At 44.6% G+C, this 24,673-nt stretch overlaps 1 protein-coding gene across 6 annotated transcripts in view; it reads left to right on the top strand.

Moving 5' to 3' along the window:
- sash1a (SAM and SH3 domain containing 1a) overlaps positions 1-24,673 on the top strand; it is a gene marked incomplete at its 3' end in the record, with an annotated part of 169,193 nt that overhangs the window by 140,167 nt on the left and 4,353 nt on the right. For 3 of the 6 annotated variants that reach the window (XM_079571940.1, XM_079571944.1, XM_079571942.1), the window contains exons 3-17: positions 1,208-1,258; positions 2,016-2,065; positions 7,339-7,379; positions 7,527-7,616; positions 7,689-7,801; positions 9,952-10,050; positions 13,869-14,004; positions 14,102-15,066; positions 16,528-16,605; positions 16,707-16,850; positions 18,083-18,215; positions 19,461-19,630; positions 19,779-19,988; positions 22,981-23,131; positions 23,484-23,606. In XM_079571940.1, coding sequence (XP_079428066.1) covers positions 1,208-1,258; positions 2,016-2,065; positions 7,339-7,379; positions 7,527-7,616; positions 7,689-7,801; positions 9,952-10,050; positions 13,869-14,004; positions 14,102-15,066; positions 16,528-16,605; positions 16,707-16,850; positions 18,083-18,215; positions 19,461-19,630; positions 19,779-19,988; positions 22,981-23,131; positions 23,484-23,606 — 2,554 coding nt within the window. The remainder of the gene's footprint in view (positions 1-1,207; positions 1,259-2,015; positions 2,066-7,338; positions 7,380-7,526; positions 7,617-7,688; positions 7,802-9,951; positions 10,051-13,868; positions 14,005-14,101; positions 15,067-16,527; positions 16,606-16,706; positions 16,851-18,082; positions 18,216-19,460; positions 19,631-19,778; positions 19,989-22,980; positions 23,132-23,483; positions 23,607-24,673) is intronic. The other 3 variants (XM_079571943.1, XM_079571945.1, XM_079571941.1) reach the window with 2 other exon arrangements.

The following is a 24,673-nucleotide window of genomic DNA, read 5'->3' as shown; positions in this document are numbered from 1 at the left end:
TGAATGACTTTCTTCTTTCTATTTGATAATCACATGGGGAATTCCTCAAGGATATTATGGTGTTTCACAAATTTATGATCAGACTTTTTGACTTTACAATAAATGAACACATTGCAATTTCCCAAACATCTGAAAACCCATGCACATTTTTGGTTCTAAAACAGTGTGTATGTAAAGGTGTATCTTATTTCAATGGGTTTTCTTATTTAGTCGTTTCCTCTCCGCATTTGCACATACAACATTTTCAAATATCCAAACAGCTGAACCTTGTTGTAGGTTTTCAAACAGATAAAGGAGTGTGAAATACGTCTCACTGTTGAAGTATGTGAAAATGCCCGTTGACAAATTAGCCCCCAGTGACTTCGGGGCACCCTGAGGTCAGAGCTCCCTGTCCGTCAGCGTCTGCTTAGTATTTTTGCCCGTGGCCCTCGGGAGCACGCTGACCCCATCTGTCCCGCCAATGCTTGAGCGAACGCCACGGACATTTGCAAAGGGTTGAGACGGGAGAGGTCACACAGAGTTGTAAATTTTCCCACTTTCCTCAGCGGCGTTTTGCTCCAATTCAAGTCTGTCTCGGTAGCTTTCAAGTTTGTTGCTTGGCCAGTCTTACTTCCCTAAGCAAAGACACCAAAGAGCGGAAGGAACATAATAACACATTGAACAATTAAACTGATATCTTCCTAAAAAAACTCTTTGTAGATCTGAAAGTAACGCAAAACCCTGACTTGAAGCCATGCCACCACAAGGCTGTAATCCTAGACACAAAGAAAGACAGGTGTTGCTGCTGTGAGAAGACGAACATGAAAGTTGAAATCCGATCCGTCAATTACTTTCAGAACTATCTCTTTTGTCTGGCAAGAGAAAAGCTGTATTTTTATGCAATGCTACTGCACAGTGGCTTCATTAGCAGCCGGGACAGGTACGGCCGGTTTAGATACAGGCACAGGCTTGTTGAGCGATGTCCTTTCGCACGTGTTAAAGTTTGTTTTCACTCGAGCAGGCGTGTCGGCTCCAACCTCACCTGAGGTCTTTTCCCACATCAGCCCATTGTTGGAGGCGCCATATACTGTTTCTAAACTCATCCGCGCACTATTCTTGTTTTACAGCCCTCCTCCGTTATTGTTATCATTGGCCGCCGCAGTTTGCTGTGAATGTATCCCATTGTTGCTCAACGTTAAACACTAACACCTACCTTCTTGTATTTTAGGAGAAGCAGGATTCAAGCACCACTTCCCTGCAGCTACGCTCTGAGATCCAAGTAAGCAAAGCCCCTTTTGTTATCCTCGAGAAGGCCACCATGTTTGAGCAAATATCTATCCATCCATCATAATGATGACTTAGTATGTGTCAAACTAGTTAGATGAGATGATGCCTCAAGTTGTCTTTCGAGTCATCTATGCATGGCTGATTGAGCACAATATCTCCAGGCTTTACCCAAATCTAAAATGCTTCTTGAAAAAAAAGCATCAAAATAGCGACAAGAGCAAGAAGAAAATGAGGATAACGAAAAGTATCAAAAAGTGACCAAAAAAGCCACAATGTGACGAAAACTCTGCAAGAAAGGTGGCAAAAATGTGGCAAAAAAGTGACAAAGAAAAATCTACAAAAAATAATTTAAAAATCTGCAGAAATGTGACAAAACTCAACAAAAAAGTGGCAACAATTTGATGAAAAGGAACGTGAAAAAAGTGACGAAAACGCAACCAAACATCACAAAGAAAAAGATCAGTTTAGATCAGTTTTGTGGGTCTTAGCTTTCAAATGAGGCGCGACACTGGCCTATAGGCTGTAAGCTTTTAGATTTGGGTAAAACCGAACAGGAAAACATGCACTCGGTTAAAGCGGGGTGGCAAGAGGTTTTAACGCACCTCCCGACACCAGACAGTCTTAAAGCCTTAAAGATCAAGCTTTTGAATCGACTGCATGTCAGTATTTGTGGCAGTCCCAAGCCTGGATATTTAGTCCAGCCTAAAACACATGCCATAATAATTACATTTTTTCTCCTCTTTCTGCAGGAATCTTTGGGCTTCAGCAGTCAAGTCTCCACTCCAGAAACCGACCGAAAGTACGTACCTCCTTCACTCTCTCCTCTACTGCGTCATGTGACTGTGACCGACCCGGGACAGTGAAATACAGGGATGGATTTACGTGCGTGTCCGTAGCGAGTCCAAGCATCACGCAGAGTTAGAGCAGGAGTGTCTGGAAAGTCCGGACATCCATAGAGGTCGGGGCATGTGATTCATAATTCTAATTTTACAGGTCTGCCGTTGAGGATCGAGAGAGGAGCGTGTCAGTGTGTGCAGGTTTATGTGGCACTGGGTTGAGAGACGGGTTACTCTTTTTTACTGCCGTGTTACTGAAAGGTCACCGGTAGAGTCTCCTGCTACCTGTTTGAATCCAAAAAGTATCTTATTCTTTTTAGTTTCGGGACTTTATTCACTCTGACTCATGCAGTAGGTGGTCTCCCATGCTCCCACTCCTATAAAGGAAAACCGCCGGCCACTTCCTTGGGCCGACCTGCTCAGCCGTCAGCCCGTTCTCTGGGCTTCCTTCCTGCCTTTGTCCAGTCCAGGCGAGAGAGAGAAGGAGGGGGGGGTGGGGGTTCTGATGTCCCAATGATTAGAGCCAAGAAGCGAATGCGAGATGGTTGGGTGGAGGTCCTTCTCACACGCTTTTTTTTTTTCTTTGCTGCCTTTTGTTTTATGTGGATGTAATTCCCCGCAGTGAGGTCATGGCTCAAAAATCCCTCGGCTTCTCAACTCGTCGCCGTTGCTTTTGAAAATGACCCGCCGTCGAGGAGAATTAAATGTCGAATCCCACAAAGTTTTATGCAAAAAACGATGATATCCTTGCCCCCTTTCCCCGATCGTCGCACCGCTCGCCACCTCCGGAGAGAGCGATGGTCACGTGCAGGGGAGGAAGCGCATACCTCAGAAGTGAACTCTTCTCCCATGGCTGCGCGTGTGCTGCACAGACAAACGCTGAGGGTGATGCGAAACAGATGCCACATTTGGGATGACGTCTGCTGCTTGAGAAAGAGAAGAGGAGAGGAGAGGGGCCCAGAGAGAAGAAGGAAAGAAAGAAAATCCAACAACAGTATGATTCCCTGTTATGGGCTCGCCTCAAAAACTATGCACATGCCTTTCATGCTCTATTCTTGGCGCTGCAGGATGGAAGATGCCTTATGATAACACCAGCCTCTGAGTGCTAGAAGATACTTCAGACATATGACTATAAAATGAAATTAAACTATTTTCCAAGTATTGCAACAGGGAACACACATGGGCAATAGGCCAGATTAATCTTGCTCCTGGTTTTTCTCACCAATGCCCTAGTGCAGAATCTGGAGATGGGAGCTTCTGATTTCTCTTGTTTTAAAGGTACACTGCGTAACATTTTTGGACTATACTGTTGCCATCCGTACAAAACTTGCTCCTAATGACCAGCTTGATGGAAAATGCTATTTCTGCAGTGAGAAATCAAAGAGTGGATTTGGATGGGAACCTAACCTGTTTAGATCTCAAATTCTGCTGACTTTAGTCGACATCTCCATGGAAACGAGCTGGAGACGTACCCACTCCCGGTAAAAGTTATGTCATATCTTAGGAGAGCTGAACCGCTCACAGCAAAATCACATGTTTGTTTGAGATGTTCTTCAATGCTGAAAATATCTGTCATCAAATAAAAGCTTGTATTTCAGTTTTACTTTTTGGGTAAAATTCTACGCGGTGTAGCTTTAAATCGCAGAGATTCTGCCAGCAAGTGTAGGCGTTATATGTTTAAAAGCACCGCACATCACGGACACTGCGGAATTTACTGTCATATTTCTAATTAAATTAAGCTAAGTCAGCGTTGTCTTTAACTGAAACAAGTATAAAAAAAAAAAGGCCTCTATATATCTATCCTAAAATGAATCCCCTCTTTCTGTAATGGAACCGCACCCCTGTCGTCCTTCTCCCACTTCTTTTTTTTTTTTTTTTTTTTACGAGCCTCTTCTCAAAGGCCATTTTTATGTGACACTTCTTTTAAAATTTATGTGCTCCGATTTAATGCCCGAGGACTACATCTCCCATCCCCCCCCCCCTTTTTCAGTTCATCTTTCACTACCTCCTTTTCTCGTCCGCCGTATTCACTGCTATTGTCTGCTCCGTGAAAGAGCTGCAGGTATAGTGATTTATCATGTGCAACCAGACTGATAGACAAGTCCCCTGAAACATCCCTCAGTATGCCTCCTACGCACGGGATCCCCCCCCCCCCCCCATCACCACCTCGCCCGTGGACAACAGCACCCGGAGGACCTATAGAACCCTCCATCTTGGTACTGCCAGCCAGTCTTTGTTCGCTCATTGGCAGAAAGTGGGCATAGCTGTGTTGCTACGTGCTCGGTGCCGACGGAGTGCACTTAGGGTTCAAACTGGGGGGGCTTCCTGTTTTGGAGAATGATTGATTGGTGGGGTATTGTTGCCGGGCTTATCAGTGTAGTTACCAACACAAGTAAATGGGTCTTGATGAAAGGATAATAGAAGAGGTTGATTGCGGGCGCTTGAGAGAGCGGAGCCTGTTCGGTCTAGGAAGCTTCCAACAGCTCGGAGAGGCAACACAGTGGGTCGAGGTTCGTTTAATGGGAAATGATTTGTTTCAGTGACCTAGATAGATAGTTAGTGTGTTGTTATTTAGAGTGAAGAAGCTTTTTGGCCTGTGTCAGGAACAGAGCAAGTATTATAGGTCAAGCATCTTCTCGTAAACTAAGATGATGTGTTGTGTGAATTCTTATCTTAACCAAGTTTACTGTATGAAGTTTCCTCCCCCTGTGTCGTGATGAGTGTCTTCCCGCTCATGTGACAGCTCCCTAACCTCAGAACAGGTCGTCCCTCCGCCGTTCCTGTGAGCACTACATTGTCGCAAGGTCACTGGCTCATATTGTCTGTTCACGTACAGGACGTCACCTCAGTCCAGCTGTTCAGCATGAACTAGAATCACAGACTTAACCTCCCACTAAACTTCTCTCTTCTGTCTACGATAGACCAGAAACAGCTGTCATAGCCCAGATATATATTTGTCCACACGTGGTTCGTCAGGTTTCCTGGACAGTCATTTTGTCACATGAAGATGATCTGCTGGTGATTCATGTTTTAGTATTTTAACAGCATCAGCTTTTAAAAATGATGACAGCATGGGATATTTAAGCTATTTTTACAATATAAAACCATTTCTAATAGAAAGACACATTTTGTACTTGCATGCTTTGATGCCAGCGACTTAACGCAGAAGTAAGTAACTCATTCCCCTAGAGGCCATACGCGCCACTGCAGGTGTCGTGGTTTTTTTTTCTTTTTAGTCTTTTTACTAAATGTCCGTGAGAGTAAATACTACTCTGACACAAAAGTCAAAGGGAGAGAGGGATATTGTACATGGTGCCACAACCCAATTACACAATGGAGATCATTTTTGTCACTCAAGCTTGGCTGTAAATACTGTTTAAGTGGCGCTAGCCCGCAGTTAGCTTTGCCTGTTAGCCTGCTATCTTCTTCTTTGTGATTCTGTTTGTGTGTATTGCACCTCCGACCCGAAGGCAGGGACGTTGCAAGGGTGGTTTTCTGGACAGAGACACCAGGGGGAGATGAAAGAGCCCCCAATCATCCCATTAACACTTGTATTATCTCAAGAAGGACTACAAAAAGGATTTGCTAAGGTTAACTAAAGTTTACTTAAAGTTACTTAGTTCTGCTTTAAGTATTAGAGCTAACAATCACAGGGTACCTTATTATTTGATGTGATATATACTTTATTTTCTACATTGTCAGTGCACTGGGATATCATGTACTCTTATTGTAAACATAATCGAGTTTGAAAATCTCGTAGGAGTACTGACTCCAGAACGCTGCCAGAGTTCCAATATACTTTCAACTCCCGTACATGAGTTCAACCAAAGGTAAAATGTAACTTTCCACATTATCCCTAACATTAACAGTCAGCCTCTTATGCAGATGAGATTTTTTTTTTAATGGTTTAACGGTCCTCAGACAGGGGGAAGTGAGAAAGAAGCTGCAGATTTTAAGGTTAAACCAATTAAGTTGCCGGGCTGCTGCACAATGCCCAGACTGACACTCTCTTTGAACGACATTTACACTGTGTCTATGCGAGAGTCCGTGCGTGAGTGTAATTTATAGGGCATGGAGGGAAGGGAAGATAGATGTAAAGGGGGGGGGGGGGGGGGGGAGGCATTTCATCTGCCTCCATTGAGTTTCATTGAGCCTTAGCTTGTCCCCCTAGCCTATCGGGGAGGGAGGGGAAAAAAGAGGAGCGCAGGGGCGAACCATATACAGGCCTACATTCAATTAGCATCTCATTATGTTGCCATGGCAGCGGGGCTTCAAGCGCACCAACATTTCCCCAGTGGACTGTGATCTTTAAGAAGCCCATGCGTGGATTCCTGTACATGTCACGGTGACCCACACAAGCCATGAAAGTTACTCACAATAGATCGCTTTGCCAACGATTACAGATGTTTGGACTGCCCAGAATCGAACCTGGGACTTTCTTGCTTTGCTACTGTGAGTTCCCCCCTAATAGTTAACACGAGTGAATGAAGATATACATGTGTACTGATCTGTCTTAATCAAAGAAAGTCTTTCAAATAGTCTCTCTCTCAAAAAGAAAAAAAAAGCTCTGGGTTATATTTTTCTTCCAATTTCCAAAGTTCTTCACAATAAATCTTTCTTTGAAGATGAAACCACTGAAGCTTACTCCATCTCTGTATTTTTTTTTTATATGTGGCCAGACAGCTATTGAAGTTATTCTGGTCTCATCCAAGCTCTGAAAGAATATAGACCGGGCTTGTTCGTGCATTACTTTGTGATTGAACGCCGTGCCATTCTTGTTATAGAATTCACATGTTTCAACAGTCCTATTTTCAACTGGGCCATAATTTCTCCCCCTCCGTTACTGTCTTTCTGTCAGCTCAAGTGGAAACTCAAATTGGCTGAGTCCGCACAGTGGTTCCTCCGCCCACTTATACCCGACAAATTCTGCTCATCTCATCTCTTTTCGCACATAACACCGGCCCACTCCCTCGCCCCCCAACTCGTTAAACTTTTGCAATATTTACTTAATATTACCGATTGCTTGTCTTTAGTCTTAAATTGTAGCAAGAAGAGGTCACTGTCTGGCCCATCTCTCACTTCTTCACCTTCTCCCTCTCAAGCCTCTGGAGCCTGCACAGATGTGATTAAAGTGCCACCACTGACCCCAAGTGGTGGAAGCAAGGAAGTGCACTTTTTATACATCAAAAACAATGGGGGAAATGAATCATGTCTTTCTCTTTTTCTGTTTTTTTAGGATGCCACTGCACAAGTCCAGTTCAGAAGATGGATCTGGAGGTAATCATGTTATATAACCTAATTGTAGGACTCGAAACATCAGCAACTATTGATATGCTGATGACTTATAAACAAAACAATAAGGCTATGGTGTCTTTCGAATCTGAGAGCCCTGAAATAATCATCTGTTCTGCGAATTTTCTCCAGGCAAATGGGACAACAAGAAGAAGAACAAATCTTTTTGGCAGAACTTCCGCAAGTCGCAGCACAAACCGGTCGCCCGTCAGACGTCTAAAGGTAAACCTTTACACGGCGCGTTTCGATTCGCGCCTGCCCCGCCGATCTTCTGACCTCACTGTCGCCTTGCAGGGGAGGACATTGGCTACGTGGCGAGCGAGATCACCATGAGCGACGAGGAGCGCATCCAGCTCATGATGATGGTGAAGGAGAAGATGATCACTGTAGAGGAAGCGCTCGCTCGGGTAAGTGTTTCCTGCTTTTTCGCACTGATGTAATAGCCATGTTCTACCTTACCGCTAATTTAAAGGACCCATGTGATGCTTCATTCAGTTTTTTCACCCGCTATAATGACATATGAATGGAAAACAAACATGTGAGCATCATATGGGCCCTTTAACAACTACTATATACTGTATCCCAATCATACTTTCCCATTTTTTCCTGCTTACTAAAACGACTGACTCTCACTAACAACAAGGTCATTCCGTTTCACATGCATTGTCTTCCTAAATGCAAACATCTCCGGCTGAATAGAGCTTGTAGGTTTAGAGGATTTGGGGGATTTGCGAGTCTGTGTGTGGGTGTGTTGCTTCAAGTCATTTGTCTTTGATTTGTTGAGAAAAAAAGAAAAGAAAAAAAATCTCCATGTGGTGAGACACATGTGTTCCTGGGCGTAACTGGTCTTTTCTTCATAGACGATGGAATGGATCTTATTTGGCTTTTGTGCACTTTTAATTTCTGTCTGTCATTCATTTGATGTAGAATGAATGAGGTTTTGTTTTTTTCTTTCTTTTGGCTTTCTGTGAGTCGTCGTATCTTTGTGCTGGGTGTTCGCAGCGCTGGGTTTTTTTGCTCTCCACAATGCCGATCTATTTATTCCTCTTTGTTTTTACGTAGAAGTCAGTCTCCTATTGGCTCTATTCTTTGGCTCAAACTATACAATCAAAGATCAGCTCTTGTGGATAGCTATGTGTGTTGTCACAGTTTTTTATTTTATTGGTGTTTGTCTGCTGGGATATTAAGGTCTTAAAAAGAGAGTTTGTCAATCATTTTGATGTCACATTATACTGTACTGTGTCGAAAAAAATAAATAGATAAATAGATAATACAATGAAGTGACTAAACCTCTTAGCTACCACCTGAACCCAGTACATTGTCTCCAGTTTGGCTGGAATTAAGTCAAAAGGATGAAAATGCAACAATAGAGCGACAAAAACATGAGGAAAAAAAACAATGAAAAAAATGTCAAATATATATGACCAAATAAATAAATAATAAAAAAATAATAAATAAATAATAAATAAATAATAAATAAATAAATATAAATGTATAAAATAAATAAATATTATTAAATAAATATGACCAAAAAGTGGTAAAAACATGACAAAAAAGTGATGAAAAAGTGATGAAAAAGTGGCAAAAAAAAGCCATGAAAATATAAACGAATATGAAAACGCAACAAAAAAGACATAAAACAGGGACCAAAAAGTGAGACAATGAAAAAAGTCAAAAAAGGGACAAGGCGGCAACAACATGAGGAAAAAGATTTTGTAGGTCTTAACTTTCAAATAAGGGATTACTCAAGATAAGATAAGATAATCCTTTATTGATCTCACAACGGAGAAATTCACTTGTTACATTGGGCATTCAATAAGATCACTCAGGGTCTGCAAATTAGACAGGAAGTGTGCAAACAGGTAAATAGTAGAAAAAAAGAGGTATCTTATGTACAATAAGTAAAACAAAAAATCCTGGGAAATAATAAGTATAAATAAAAATAGAATAAAAATTAGAACAGACTATAAAAAGTACAATATCGAGGTGCAAAGTTTACAGCCCTGTTGCAGTTTGTCAATAAGTGGCGCTGGTACAGGGAATAAAGTGGCGCAGAGACAGAGATTATTGCACTCCAGCCTATGATTTAGACTGGAGAAAATGCACTTGGTTAAGATGGAACCCCCATCTTAACCAAGTGCAAGAGGTTAAAGACAAGCAAATTTGGCTTTTTTTCCCCATCGTCATAACATTTCAAACGAGTAGGTCTGAGCTAACGTCATGTCATTCATCAAATAGCACTTAGTAAATAGACTTCATAAGTTTGCTCGTAGATGCCAGATATGCTTTATGTGTATTCATATCATCACAGTGCAACAGAATCAACACCGATCATTCACACAAACGACTACCATCAAACATTGAAAACTAATGACGAACGCCATTACAAAGTCCATTTGAGAACACAGCGCCACCACATCCATGGCTCCGGCGCCTCTTTTGTGTCGAAACTAGGCACACGCCGATCCTGCTCGTTTCCCGCGGTTTGCTTTTTTTGGTGAGAGTGGTGGTCCGGCGGCGTTCCTCTACCTCAGTCTAAACTCTTCTTCTCCTGTAGCTGAAGGAGTATGAGCGCAACAAACAGTCCGGCGGCACTGACACTGCCGAGGGGACTGACGGACCCGCACCTGCTCTAAACCACTCCTCCACGTGTGACGTAAGTACAGCCCGCCCACCCCCACCACCCACCCAACCCGCCAAGCGCTACCTCATGCCTGTCACCAACCACTCTCACCTGCAGTGTACGAGGAGGCACGACTCAAGAGTGTTGTGTGGATGGATGTGTGTAAAAGGGAAAACATCAGAGAACTTGTATAATTCTCTATAGGTTTCAGAAAGTTTTTACACCGGATCTCTTTCAATATGTGTTTTTTTTCTCCCCCCGTGCTTTAATGTAGGTCGAGCCGCATTCACTTACATTTGTCATTGACCCGGCGCTACACTGTATGGCATCACGTGGGAAACGCTTGCAATAATAACACACTATCCCATGGACTGACCCACTTCTTTCTTCACAGGAAGCGACTTTATCCAAACACAGAGATTCCAAGCGTGCCGCAAATACATGCTGCTAATTTGAGATACGTAAAGTCGTAAACCACTAACTCTTTACTTCACAGTGTTACCGAATCAATCTTTCTCTACGCTGGTTTTTATTGATGTGGAAATTACATTCATTATCTCATGCAAAAACTTCAATCCAACGTCCTCCTTTTCACGTTGCGTTATCGCGGAGGCGTTTGATTCAGCCGGTTTCTCCCACTTCCTGTTGTTGGCGATGAACGATTGATCACTTGAGGCTCCCCCCCCCCCCTCGTCGGGAAAGCTACTGTAGCCGTATTGTTGAAGGGAAGCGCATAGTTTGGCCTTCGGAGACCGCCGCGCATGCAAAAGAGGATACAAGGGAGACTGAGACCCCATCCTTAGCCTCAGGACAAGCCCTAAAAATATGCCTTCATGGTGCTCCTCCATACTGCCTCGCTTTGTTCGAATAGGGTTCGTCCGTCATTGTATGCATCCTATAAGCAGACGTACAGTATACAGGCCTGTCGCTGTGTCTGCTCTGCGTCCCTCTCTCTCTCTCTGTGCATTCCTCCATCGGCTATTAGCGTTGTTGGGGCCACGAAGGGGTCACGGGGCTCAAATGTGGGGATTGTTCATCAGGCACAACACGCCTATTCTCCGCTGGCCCGGCGGCACGGCACCTCCACACTCTGCCTCTCATTCCTCAGAACTGAAAGCGCACGACGGGCTGCAGGCATCTCGCATCGGGACAAGGGCATCTGACTCGGCAGCAGGCATGCATAAGTCGGCGGTGGATTATCACATTGTATGGGTTAGCTGAGTTTTGACGGAGGGGGGGGGTTCTTTTGGATGTTGATGAGCCCGGTCAGTTCAAAAATGTAAGTAGCTTCTTGTCAATAGATGTCGGTTTGTGAAAGGAGCCTGATTGTGACGGTAAATGATTTTCTGTGGTTTTAGCTCGGTTTGATGGATGGCGTTTTTGCTGTTTTGTGTGTGCGTGAGCGCTGCAGTAATGCGGACGTTTGCATGGACGCTTCGCTCTGGCCCTTGACACGGCTGATAAATCACTTTCCCTTTACCTTCCCACCCACTACTTCAGTCTGTGTCTCAGGGGGAGGAGCTAAGTCAAAACAAAACAAAGTCCCCTGTGTTAGATGCATTTTTTATGGAGATTGATGTACTATAGTTGTTTTCCTGTCCCATACAAGTACTTTGACTGTGCTAACTTGATGAAATGTCAAGGCATATACATTGGCTCATTGAAATATTTGGACATCTTGGGAGCGACATGACCATGTGAACTTCATACAAATATCAACATAAAAACCTGGCTTTGAAAGTAAAGTGTAATATTAAAGTTGATGTTATAATAGAAGTAGAAATATATCTCCAGTTCAGCTTTACCCAAATCTTAAAGCTTTTTGACCGGAGTTATAGGCCAGTGTAACGCCTCATTTGAAAGCTAAGACCTACAAAACTCATCTAAGATTTTTCCTCGCGTTGTCACTGCTCTGTGGTCACTCTTTTGTCATAATTTGATACTTTTTTACCGCTTTTTTCATATTTTGACTGCGTTTTAGTAACTTTTTTGTTGTATTTTTGTTTGCGTATTTTTTGTTGCTTTTTCATCACTTTTAATGCCTTTTTTGTTGTGTTTTTATCCTCACTTGCGTCTTTTGTTGAAGAAGCTTTTAGATTTAGGTAATGCCAAATTGAAGAAAGTGCGTCTGTAGTTAGGTTAGAGCAAGGGTCTCCAACAGGCGGTCCACGTGCCAAACCCGGCCCATGAGATGATTCAATCTGGCCCCTGATTTATAGAGCACAAGTTCCGGAGTATGTCCATAAAAAGAATCGGTCTCTAGCCCATTCCTGTGCAGAGTTATGAATTGTTAAAGAAATAACCAGAATGCTCACACCAGCCACTAGGGGGCAGCTTGAATAAAGAAAGTAAAGAATTCCACACGTGTCCAGCAGAGGGCGCTGATAAACAATCAGGATATAAACAACACATTATAACCATATGGTAAATCTGCCCCAGGGCGGCTGTGGCCACATTAGTTTCCCCCACCGAGTGTGAAGAGAATAACTAATGACTCGCAGAAACGTGTGACACAGGCTTGTTAAGTGTAAGCCATTTTTTTATGAAGCTACAATCCAGATCATTATTATTCACCTATTGAAAAAGTTTCTTCAATAGAATATTCACACTTGAAACATATTCTACTGGAGCTTTAGACTATGGACCCCGGCAATATACAGTACTCCCGATATATTTTTGATATATTGATTTGGAGACCCCTGGGTTAGAAGAATCTAATTTCTTTTCTCTTTTTTTTTTGACACTTTGCTCCCTTATAGTTGTGAAAGTGCTTTTGAACTCATCTTTCTGAAGAACTGAGATGTTAGAATTGTGTCCACCACTAACCACAGCTAACTATGTAACTCACCCACTACCTCTTTCATTTTTTGGAGACCTAGAAAGTAATGGTTGCCTTGACAGACACATTTGCTGCTACGTACCCAAACAAAGCTACATACTTGTCCGTGTCTGTAACAGTGACCTTAATATATGGTCATGTTTCGTCAGTGGAAAAGGGGAAAAATCTGCGTGCACAGTAATTTAAGTTGACAAATGAGATACGTGATGGAGTGATCCCACGAGGTCCCGGTTTGATGAACGTCTTCTTTCCTCATCTAGACGAGCACCAAGTTGGCGAGAGCTGCGCCTGTGCCGTAAGGTGGCGAGTCCACACGTATTAGCCCGGGCCGCAGTTGACATCGCCCGCACTGTAGTGTCAGCGGCTCTCGTGCCAGCGCCGCGGCCTCACCTCAGCTTGAAACTGCACTCTGAACTTGACCTAGGGAAAGGAGCGCGGCGTATTAACTGGAAAAATATACTCCATCAGCCGCAAACAAGACGGCGCTGCCAATGTGCGGCGGAGGAAGGCCGGGTCGCCGGGGCAACGGGGGGGGGGAGAAACAAACTCCCGAGTTATTCAGGCTTTTCGTGATAATGACAGTAGTGTGTTCCAGACGCGCTCCGGGGCCAGACATTGTCATCGGCCATGGAGACGCCACATGAACTGCTGTGCTCTGGGACTTTCTGCTGTGTGTGATAGCATTGTGAGAGAGAAGAAGAAGAAAAAATGGCAACTTAATTATTCCGTCTATTTTCCACTTGATGAGTTGAAGAGCAATTTCAAGTTAGGATTGCAGAAAACCAATGAATGTTTTCTTTTCCCCCCGCCTGGTTTTGCATTCACTATCCCCATCATTCACTTCTCACCTCACTAACTTCAGCCCCGTCCTAAACCATGCCCCATGTCTCCACAGTGTGTGTTTTGCTTTGATCGTTTGGTCACACTTGTAAGTTCCTGTAAGTGTATGGTCAGGCCCTTTTTTTTTTTTTTTTACTTCACACGTCTTTCTACACTCCCTCTCTCCCTCCAGTCTCGAGAGCAGTCCGATGATGAGCAGTCAGAGGACTCGGTGAAGTTCAAACGGCTTCACAAGCTCGTTAATTCCACGCGCCGAGTCAGGAAAAAGCTCATCAAAGTGGAAGACGGCAAGAAACATGGTTCTGACGGTCGGTGCATTCTTAAAACAAGTGTTAATATTCCGGATGTGCAGTTGCTGGTTGTTCTCTTCTGACACATTGTTTTCTTCCCTGTGCTGCTTTTCAGATTTCCTGAGTCTCGAGCCGACGCCCACTTGTGAGGACAACACAGCCCTTTACACAGGGGTCCTAAAGAAGCCCCCGCTGCCCCAAGAGGCCTCGCTGCCCTCGCTCCTACATGACCAGCTGTCCTTAGATGGGGACACAGACAGTTTGACAACTTCCCCGTCGTCCAGCAGCCTGGACACCTGGTCAGGACATAGGCTAGTTAAGACCTTTAGTAAGTCTTCCAGCACCCACGGGCTCATCCGGCCCCCCAGGAGGACGCCGCTGGGCTCTGGGGGCCTGGGCTCCATCTCGGGTGTGGGGGGCAGTGGTTCGTCCGTCTCGGAGCTGGATGGCTGTGGACTGGACGACGAGGGGAAGCTGTCGCGCTCTACCACAGACGGCGAGATGAGGAAAGCGATCAGCTCCATCTCCCATGGGGTAAGTACCAATGAGGCCCTGTACGCCTACTATGGCCTGACCAAGCCCCGCCCCAAACCCCACCCCCAATCCCGCCTCCTCATCTCCCTGGACAACAGCCCTCAGAGCAGTCCCAAACACCAACCTAAACATGGCAGCTGGACACATCGGAAACCAGACCCAAATTATGCCTACTCTACCAAGCACCTTCTGTACCAACGCTCACGCAACAACAAGAACCCCATCTCACCCCTGCCAGTGACCCCATCCTCGCCTGCCCGCTGTGAAGTCACCAAGTCCAAAGGCTTTAGCTGCGGGACAGGGGGCTGGGTGTTCCCCTCTCGCAGGCTGCGTGGCCGTACAGCGGTCAGTGAGCTCAACATCACCTATGTAGTGGAGCGAAGTCTGTACGGACACCTAAACTGGGCCCAGCTGGTGCGACCCGTCACCCTGAGTCGCGCCGAGCGCCGCTGCCTGCTAGACGAGGACCGCGAGGCCGACAGGAAGTGGGCGGCCAGCGTGGACCGCTGCACCAAGCGCGTGCTCTTACGCATCCAGCAGAAGTCTGTGAGTCAGACGATCAAGTTCAAGTCGACCGCCTCGTGTGGGAGGGAGTGCTTCAATGCTGCAGAATAGCTCACATATCTAAATATCCTATAGAGATATGCCAATGATGATATTAGTATGAAATACTGTTACTCTTATATATAAACTCTCAGACTGCTGTGAAGTAGTAATAGTCTTAAAGACTTAAGAACCCTTGGTGGAATTTCATCATGTTTGACCTTTAAGTGAATGCCTTAAGCTTTCAAACTTTTCTACTTCCTCTGAATATAAAAGGATTATTAAATGCTTGTGAGCCACTGGGGTGCAATTTTGAAAGTAACGGCATAGATTTAACGGCTTTAATAAATGTCACATCCCTAAGAGCATATGCTCTGCTGGCTGTTAACGACAAGCTCATCCTTTAAGATCCACAGAACAGTGACCTTGTCAACTTCAACACCCTCGTAGCTTGAAGAGGACAGGGTGGGCCCTCCTCCTGTATTGTGTTGAAAATACAGAGGAGTGTTGGTAGTGAGGGAGCTATCCGGCAGCTTTGAGTGCACCTGAGCCCATCGTGTAGTAGTGCCGTCACCGGAGTGTCATCAAAAAGATCCTCAAAGCCACTTTTTCTGTTCTCACTTTTGGTTATTTTTGGCCCACGCCGCTATGATTTTTAGTTTATAAGCACTTTTTGAAATACATTTTTGCATGCCCATTCCATTGACTTCTTACAACACCCGAAACACCTCTATGATTTGAAAACATGTCTCGTCCTGGGAAGCCGACATGTGGGGAGCAGCTGTGGACATCTTTTACTGTATGAAGGACGCAGCCTCTGTGTGCAATGCTTTCCACTTGGAAATAATGGCTGATGGTGTACTGCTGTCGGGTCCAGAAACTGTGGTTGTCCGCGCTCTGGCACTGCAGCCTAATGCTCTGTATTCTTTATGCTTTATGCCAGATGTGTGAATGCATGTCTGTGTAATCCTGTCTGTGTGGCTTAATGCTGCTGGTCTAGCTCCTTTGTCTCATTAAAAACTGTACATCCTTATGTCCGTAACCCATGTGTTATTTGGCCATTTTAGATGAAGGCCAAATAATATTCAATGATATTTTAGTGTTTCTATTAGCAAAGATTCAGAGCCATCCATAACTTATGCTACAGCTATAGTCACATTGTTAATACTACATACATACAGATACATCAGTTTGAAAAGAAGCTCTTTCTTTCATCGATGTGGCATTAGTCAGTCGTTTCTGGCCCTGTTTGTGACAACACACTCCCTCTCTGTCCACTCTCCTGCCCACAATCATTTACCCATGTACATTAGTTTTGTGTATAACAAGTGTTGTCGTGTTGTGTCAAGCATGGATCATTGTGCGTTGAACCTCAACGGGTGCGAACGAGGGGTGGTTTATGCTAACGCGACCTTACAGCGACTGACAGATGTTTTCTATTGTGTCCCGGCTCCTCACCCGCAGAGAACATGCAGCTTCGGAGGCTTCGACCTGTCCAACCGCTCGCTCCATGTGGTCAACAACGGAGGCTCAGATGGCAACGTGAGTGAAGCTCGGCCAATGAGAAAGAGGGCAAGCGGTTCAGCTCGTCCGCCGTCGCGTCTGTCCCTGCTAACTTAAACCAAAATGTCTCGCCCCTGCAGAATAAGGACCAGGAGGCCATTTACAGGGAAGTGGTGAAGTCCCCCACGACGTCTCGCATTTCGCTGGGCAAGAAGGTCAAGTCGGTCAAGGAGACGATGAGGAAGCGCATGTCGAAGAAGTATAGCAGTTCACTGTCTGAGCAGGTAATAACTCAGAAAGTTTTTAGACTTATTTTAATTTTAATTTCCATGTGGCGGTCTGAAACTCAGTACTGTATATTGTTATTATTGACTGAATGGTTTTGCGACTGTTTTAACATTGTATATTGAGTCAAGTTTATTTTAGTAGAAGCTTACTCCATTCCCGCTGATCTTTTCCCTGTTCTCCACATGTTTTCGGGGGGGATGTTGAGCCGTGTAAAGCCACATGTTGCGTCCGGCGGCTGTGAGTGGGTGGGTGGGTGGTGTTTGTGTTAGTTACAGGATAAACACACATTGACTTTATATTTCATCTGCTGGACTGCTGGCTCTGGGGCTTAAGCGCTGGGTGGGGTCCGTTTCGTGCTGAGATCATGCGCTGATGCAAGTCTCCCCCAGGTCGGGTCATTAAAAACCCGGGAGACTTTGTAACGACGGGTCACGTGTAGCTTCATTGATTACGGTTGTACCGGACCATGACTGCGGTAATAATACTTAAGCTAATTTGGTTGTGACTGTGAATGTATTATCACTCACTCTGCCCGATGTGAGCCTTGGCATGCCTGCTTTTTCTTGCTTGAGAAGCTGGTTATTTTTAACACAACACTGCCCCCTAGTGCCCAACATCTAAACACTTTATGAAAACTCCTTATTTCCTCTGGACTGCATTTAAAGTAGGTTATAGGCTTTTTTTTGTGACTTTTTTCAGTCACTTTGTCAATGTTATAGATTGCTCTTTCCTGCTCCAATCGCCTTTAGTGATTTAGAGTACGATTATGTAAATACTGCCATTTTACTCCACATTGCTTGAGCTCAGGGCTGCAACTAACGATTATTTTGTAATCGATTAATCGCTTGGCTTTGAGTGGTGTAGGAACATTTGGCTTTTTCAATTTTTTTTATACATAAACCTAAAGTGGCACCTCTTGAGGACATGTTGATGGAGTAAACTTAAAGTGAACGTTTGCTGGAGGCGCTAATTCTGCTTCTGACTGGATTCTTCTGACAGATAGTCATGAAATTTACAATGTACAAAACATCACAGACCCTAACTATAAAAACAAACTAGGTTTTCATCAAAAATACAACATTTTCATGTAATTGGTTTCCATTCTTTTATCTACTAGCCAAAAGGAAGGTATTTTCCATTCATATAATCTTCCTTCTTCTTCATATTCGTATTCATTCCCCTTGTGATTTAATTATCCGTTTTACCCTCTGCCTCTGCGCCTCCTCAGTCCAGTCCGGATGGTACGCCCAGCTCCCCGCAGTCTCCTCAGCCGGACACGGACTCTCTGGAGAAGCCCAAGCTGAAGGCGGGAGGATCGGTGGAAAGCCTACGCAGTTCACTCAGCGGACAGAGCTCAATGAGTAAGAACAGTATATTCTTTAAGGCTGTAGTTCTGAGGTGCCACCTAAGGCAAAGAAGACTGTGTCCCTGTGTGTGACCAGATCTAAGACAGGTCCATGATAGGTCCCCAAGGTAGCATTCATTTAGTTCTGAATTAGTCGTGCCTATTATTTACTAGTAGTGGTTTCAGTTTGTATATTTTAACCTTTTGTCACGCGCTCAGACCTTGTCATTCAGAACCTCAACATTGCAAAAGTTGTGTTTGAAATCACATAACACTAGATGGCGCTCCCGGCTTGTATTTGTCGTCCCCTCTCTTGCATGTTTACCGTCAGTCTGTCTGTAATCCTCGGATCTCGTAGGGAAAGTGGTAACAACAGCCAGCTGCGTCATGCACCATAGTTTTTCAAGTTCCCTGTTCTGCTCATCTAATTGCTATCCCGGATCTGCCAAACCTGCTGTTTCTATTACGTGTGCGTGAGTTTAAATTACCGTCTGCAGCGCTAAGCAAAGGTGAATTAAAGACCAGGCGAGTGTACACTGCAGTGTGTTAGAGTCACCGGGACATGAAAACACGCTGGCAGACAGACAAACATGCGGGAACCATTAGCTGAGGAAGCCCTGCCTGCTTGGGATGATTTCAACAGCCTTCACCTCTGATACACGCACTGGAAAGCAAATGTATGGCTTAAAGTCTCAGTCATAGTACCGTGGGGGATTGTGAAACTTTAGTTGGAAGTTGTGCTTTCAGTTGATTTGAAAATACAGTAAAACAAAGTGAGATAACCCAGGGGCTTTTGGAAAGAAGTGGCGCGTGTTTACGGCTTGGATTGCATTATGGCTAAATGGTTTGCAATGCAACCTCTGATAAAAAGGAAGGTGCTCGTAATTATTTGGAAAACTGGTGATTCTGATTTGTCCCTAATGACTCATGTCAGCCAAGGGTCACCCCTGATACTAACTGACCTCTGACCTCAGGTATTCTGATGTAGGGGCCAGTAAATGCTCCACCTACAGCCCCCAATGAAAGATTTGTGCCTGCTTCGTTTTGCTTTGTGTTATATTGAATTTTAAAAAGAGATGATGCATATAAGAAGTTAGTGTTTTTATCCACAAAACATCTGGGTTGTAGCCAAAGCTATTTGACATTGTGAGTTGCTTGCTGGGTCAGATACAGTCGCACATGACACACGAGTACCTCATAAATACACTATTGCCTTTAACATTGATCAACACAGATGCCTTTAACTTGTATCATTTTGCAGGTGGTCAGACAGTGAGCACCACAGACTCCTCGGCCAGTAACAGGGAGAGTGTAAAGTCTGAGGACGGAGACGACGAGGAGCCGCCGTACAGAGGGCCGTTCTGTGGCAGAGCCCGGGTTCACACGGACTTCACCCCCAGCCCCTACGACTCCGACTCACTCAAACTCAAGGTACACAATACTCCTCATTTTAAACAGTGTGAACACTATATTGCTGTTTTTTTTACCTGTTGTACACACACAGAATAAACTGAAAACTAAAGTAAAAAAAGAAAAGAAATGTATTCACTTTCCCTCACCTGTCGCCTGTGTCCTGCAGCGCGGTGATGTGATTGACATCATCAGTAAGCCGCCGATGGGGACGTGGATGGGCCTGCTCAACAACAAAGTGGGCACCTTCAAGTTCATCTACGTGGACGTCCTGACCGAGGAAGAGGAGAAGCCCAAACGGCCCGTGCGGAGGAGGAGGAAGGGCAGAGCGCCTAAACCCACATCAGTGGAGGAGCTGCTGGAGAGGATCAATCTCAAGGTACCAGCTCACTACTCACGACAGTGTTAAAGAGATATTTCAGGATTTTTGACACAGGGCCTCGTTTCCTAGTTATCCAGAGTGTTGTTGATTTCTGGAGTTTTTTTCTATTTTTTATTCATGCAGTCCTTATATTTGAAGAGTTTAGTGGTGCTAGGCTAGTGCTAGGCTAGTGCATGTCTATGGTAACTCGTAGCCTGCATTAAAAACAGTCTGACCCAGGCACAGTGCACCTGAGGCAAATCACTTATAACACCAGACTACTGATATAAACGTCTGTGTCGACTGAAGAATTTAAAAAATATAACCATTTTGCATTTAAAATCACTTTTATTTGAGCAGCATCAGCTTCCTGGTTGTAGCTACACAGCAGCGGAGTGATCTGCTCGGTTACCTGATCTACAGTAGTTTGTTTACCCGAGACTGGCATTACTACAGGTGGAATTCACAAAGGAGCTTTCTGCAAATCAGATATGGCAACGTTTGGAGGACTACCCCATGATTTTGAACAGGTTTTTAATGCAGGCTACTAGTTACCATAGACATGCGCTAGCCTAGCACTAGCCTAGCACCACTAAACTCTTCAAATAGGCCTATAAGGACTGCATGAATTAAAAAAAAATATGTCCAGACATCAACAACATTCTGGATAACTAGGAAATGAGGCTCTATGTCAAAAATCATGAAATATCCCGTTAAAGTTACACTTACCCAGCGTTCCAAATGTCTTAACGCGGTTTATTTGATTAAAACAGGAGGTCACTCGGTATGCAATGGTCACATCAGTCCCATTGTATTTAAAACACATTACATTCTCTGTTAGCATTGTCACTTGAATTGTTGTACATTTCAGACAGTGATGTACGATGTAAAGTGATGTGATTATGGGGCACGCAGCGTGAGCCCTTTGAAGCGGCATTGGTGTACAAACACTAACACCCACTTTCTCACGGACAAATGCCTCTAATCTTTAATCATAAACCCACACAGCCCCAAAGCGCGGAGTCTTCTCCTCCCACCAGTCTGCGCACAGGCATCAGCCCTGTCACTCTGAACAGACTGACGGGCCTCGCGGATTAAGCAACATGCACTGTCATTTACTTAAGGACACTCAAAAGTACAGGACGTAACTTAAAATGCACTTTGACACATTAAAGGCATAATCTGTAATGTTTGCACCACAATTCCTGCTACATTAGTCAGTGCTTGAGTTATCCATGAGCGCTTGTTAGCCTTTGTATCTATGCTCTCATCCCTCGTTCGCACATTCTGACTCTGTATGCCTCGTGAAATGATCCCGAACAAAGACAGCAGTGAGAGAGCCGCACCAGATGACCGCGTTGGCCGAGTTCGTTGGTGGTCCTCTTGTTTAGTCCCCCGTCAGTCGGCAGAAATAGCATGAAAAAAAAAAAAAAAAAAAAACACACTGCTCTCCTCAGCGCGACTCTTCCATCGTAATTGACGGTCTAGGTGGTGACACACAGTCTACAACACGCAAACAAGCCCGGTGCACTCACACCAGCGCGGTGAAGTCAGCTGATTTGATTATTTTTTTTTTGAAACGAAAAGGGCGTTCCTTCCCCTCTTGTCTCTCGATAGCGCGGCGGTTTAGCCACTGGCTTTGGTGTGGCGGTGGGGTGGCTTTGATGTTGCTTGTCTCCACCCACCGGGCTGCTTGTTCCACTTAACTCTGGCGGGGTGCACCGTTTTGGTTACAGTTAGGATAGCGCTGGGCTCCGAACTTGCTAACATTTACTTAATGCGCCTCTTCTGCCTGTCTAGGGCGCTCCACCAGTGTGTTGACTGTTGTCTAACGTGATTACATGCCCGGTTTGAAGCTGAAGTCACAGTTTAGGTCTTGGCTCACCAGTTGGTTAAAAATAAACCGTGTGTGAGGGAAATCACGAGCAGATGACAAGCGCTTGTATTGGAGCTATTGTACGCAGTTGCTGACACTAATCCCGCAACTCTCACCACTTTAATGTCATTGTCATTGAATTATTTTAGCTTTTTTTTTTTTCTCAATGTTCACTGAAGCTGGACTGTAAGAACATGGTTAAGGAGAAGGCAGATACAGCAGGAAAAAAGTTACACATACAAAGTTACCTGCGGTTGGCCAGGGAGTCAGCAGCGAGGAAAATTGTTCTGCCAGTCCTGGGCTCAGATTAATGGTTTTCTTCAAGCGGGGCATCTGCGGTAAAGCCTTTTACACAAAGATAGAGGTTTGCAGTGCACTGAAGAAGAAGAAGGAAGAAGCAAGAAGGAACACTGCAAAAAGTCATCAAAACCTCTGTAAAATTTCATTGAGTAACTAATTTCAAGAAATCTGTCAATGGGGCAAGTTTTTTACACTTTGATGAAAGCAGTACTAAGTAACTTGTTTACCTTAATAAATCCTTTTCGTAGTCCCTCTGGGGGTAATACAAGTGTTAATGGGATGATTGGAGGGTCTTTCATCCCCCCCGGTGTCTCTGGCCAGAAAACCTCAATTGCAACTTCACTGCCACCGAGTAGGCGTCACCAATACACACTAATGGAATCACCAACAAGAAGCTAACAGGCTAACGGGCAAAGCTAACTGCGGGCTAACGTCACTTAAACAGTGTTACAGCAAAGTTTAAGTGTAATTGGATGAACAATATCCCTCTCTCCCTTTGTCTTTTCTGTCAGCGTAGTATTTACTCTCACGGACAATAAATGAGTAAAAAACTGCAACATGCTACGACACATGCAGTGGCGCTTATGGCCTCTAGGGGCATGAGTTACTTAGTGCTTTAAGAAAAAATATCTGATCAAAATTAGTAATCTTAATTTACTTGACACTAATGATTAATAATGATGACTATCCTGAGTAAAGCGAATTAGTTGCTCAAATCAAGAACAAATGTACTTCTTTCTAGATTACTTTTTGTAGTGTGGTCCATATATTGGTAGTGCTGGAGCGTAAAATCCAGATTAAGTCCTTGATTTGTTTGTATTGTCTGTGTGACAGGAGCACATGCCCACCTTCCTGTTTAACGGGTATGAAGACCTCGACACATTCAAGCTGCTGGAGGAGGAGGACCTGGACGAGCTGAACATCAGAGACCCCCAGCACAGAGCGGTGCTGCTGACCGCCGTGGAGCTGCTGCAGGAGTACGACAGTGAGTGCACGACGAGATCAAATATATACCAAAGCCTAGACCTTTACTGTAACATACACCGTGCTCCGTATGTGGCTTTTGCAGCTCCAGATTCTTACTCTAGCATAAATGTATTGCGTAGCACATAATAATACGACGCAATGTGACATTTTTCGTATCTTGAACCATGTTGTATTTGCCATATTTTTGTGCGAATACCAAGAATCGACCTCACTTTCTGAATATGTACTGACGGGAACCTCTGAATTTTAGCACGCACACGGGATGATGTCAAAGCAGGTCACAAAGCGCCAGATAAACTTGACTGAACCGCGTCGTGTGTGTGTGTGTGTGTGTGTTTGTGCGCTGGCAGGCAGCAGCGATCCGGAGCGCGGCGGGATGTGCGGGTCCCAGGAGAAGCTGCTGTCCGAGGGCCTGGTGGGAGATTCCCCGCGGGACTCCGGCTGCTACGAGAGCACTGAGAACCTGGAGAATGGTAATGACAGCTACAGTTAGCCTCGCACACCCATGGACTAGCACCATGTAGCCCGCTGTAGCTGACCCTCCCGAGTGACTTCTTGTAGCTCATCCCCAATCCTCCGCCATGCTTCTGCTCTCTAACATCCCGCCTCTGTGGACCCGCCAAATCCGACACCCGCCATTCCTTAAGCCTCCTGTACATTTTTTTTTTACTGTCCGCTTTTTCCACACTTTCTTCACTTCTTTTCATTCTTTAGGCCTTCTCTGTCACAAGTGCCAAACTCCACTTGTACGGGCGATCCAGCCTGCCCCCAGACCCTTGAGCCTAGCCCAACCCAGAATGACGGGCGCCCACGCAAACAGGAATAGACCCTTCCCAATGCAAAGCGCCGCTCTGATGAGAGTCAGGTCGCTGCCCAGTCGTGGACTCGATTTTCCTGCAGCCCCGGTGCTTGGCGCCATAGGAGGATATACAGAAGATGAAAATGGATTGAGGGAATACTTCTGTTGAATATGTTCACTCAGTAGACTAGCATAATGGTGCTCAAATTGTCTTCTCTGCAGTGGTGAATCGAGTAGACTGTTTGATGTAAGATCACAACTGCTTTTCACACCATTTCAATGTTGCACACGCATTCATACAGTATGTGCCTAAACTAAACGGATGAAGATATTTTTAGACTTAAGTGTAGAAAAGAAGTTATGTTTTTTTTTTCTTGAAATTTGTTGTGTTTTATTTTTAAGTTTTATGTCCCTCATCTTGCGACTGAAATTGATTTGAAAGCCTATGATTCACAGCTCAATAAGCTCCTCTTTCTGTTAATGTTGGCCCAGTGTCTGTGTTGTTCTGGTTCAGATGTTCAGTAAGCGTGCAATCTGCCACATTAGAGATTAACGTTGTGGAGAGAGAGAAAAAAAAAAAAATCCCACTCCTTTTAAATAAAGGACTTTCTGGTACATCCTGTTTCATTTTTTTTTTTTATGTTCCGCCTCCTCTCTGTATCCTCTGTTTCTCACGCTGCTAAACACTGATTACTATTAGCTGTATAACATTAGTTTTAGCATCCCGGCTTTTCTGGTACT

The sequence above is a fragment of the Gobius niger genome (assembly GCF_951799975.1).
Source record: "Gobius niger genome assembly, chromosome: 15".
NCBI classification, from domain to species: Eukaryota; Metazoa; Chordata; class Actinopteri; order Gobiiformes; family Gobiidae; genus Gobius; species Gobius niger.
The sequence above is the reverse complement of the archived record's forward strand: the minus strand, read 5'-3'. Positions and strand labels throughout refer to the sequence as shown.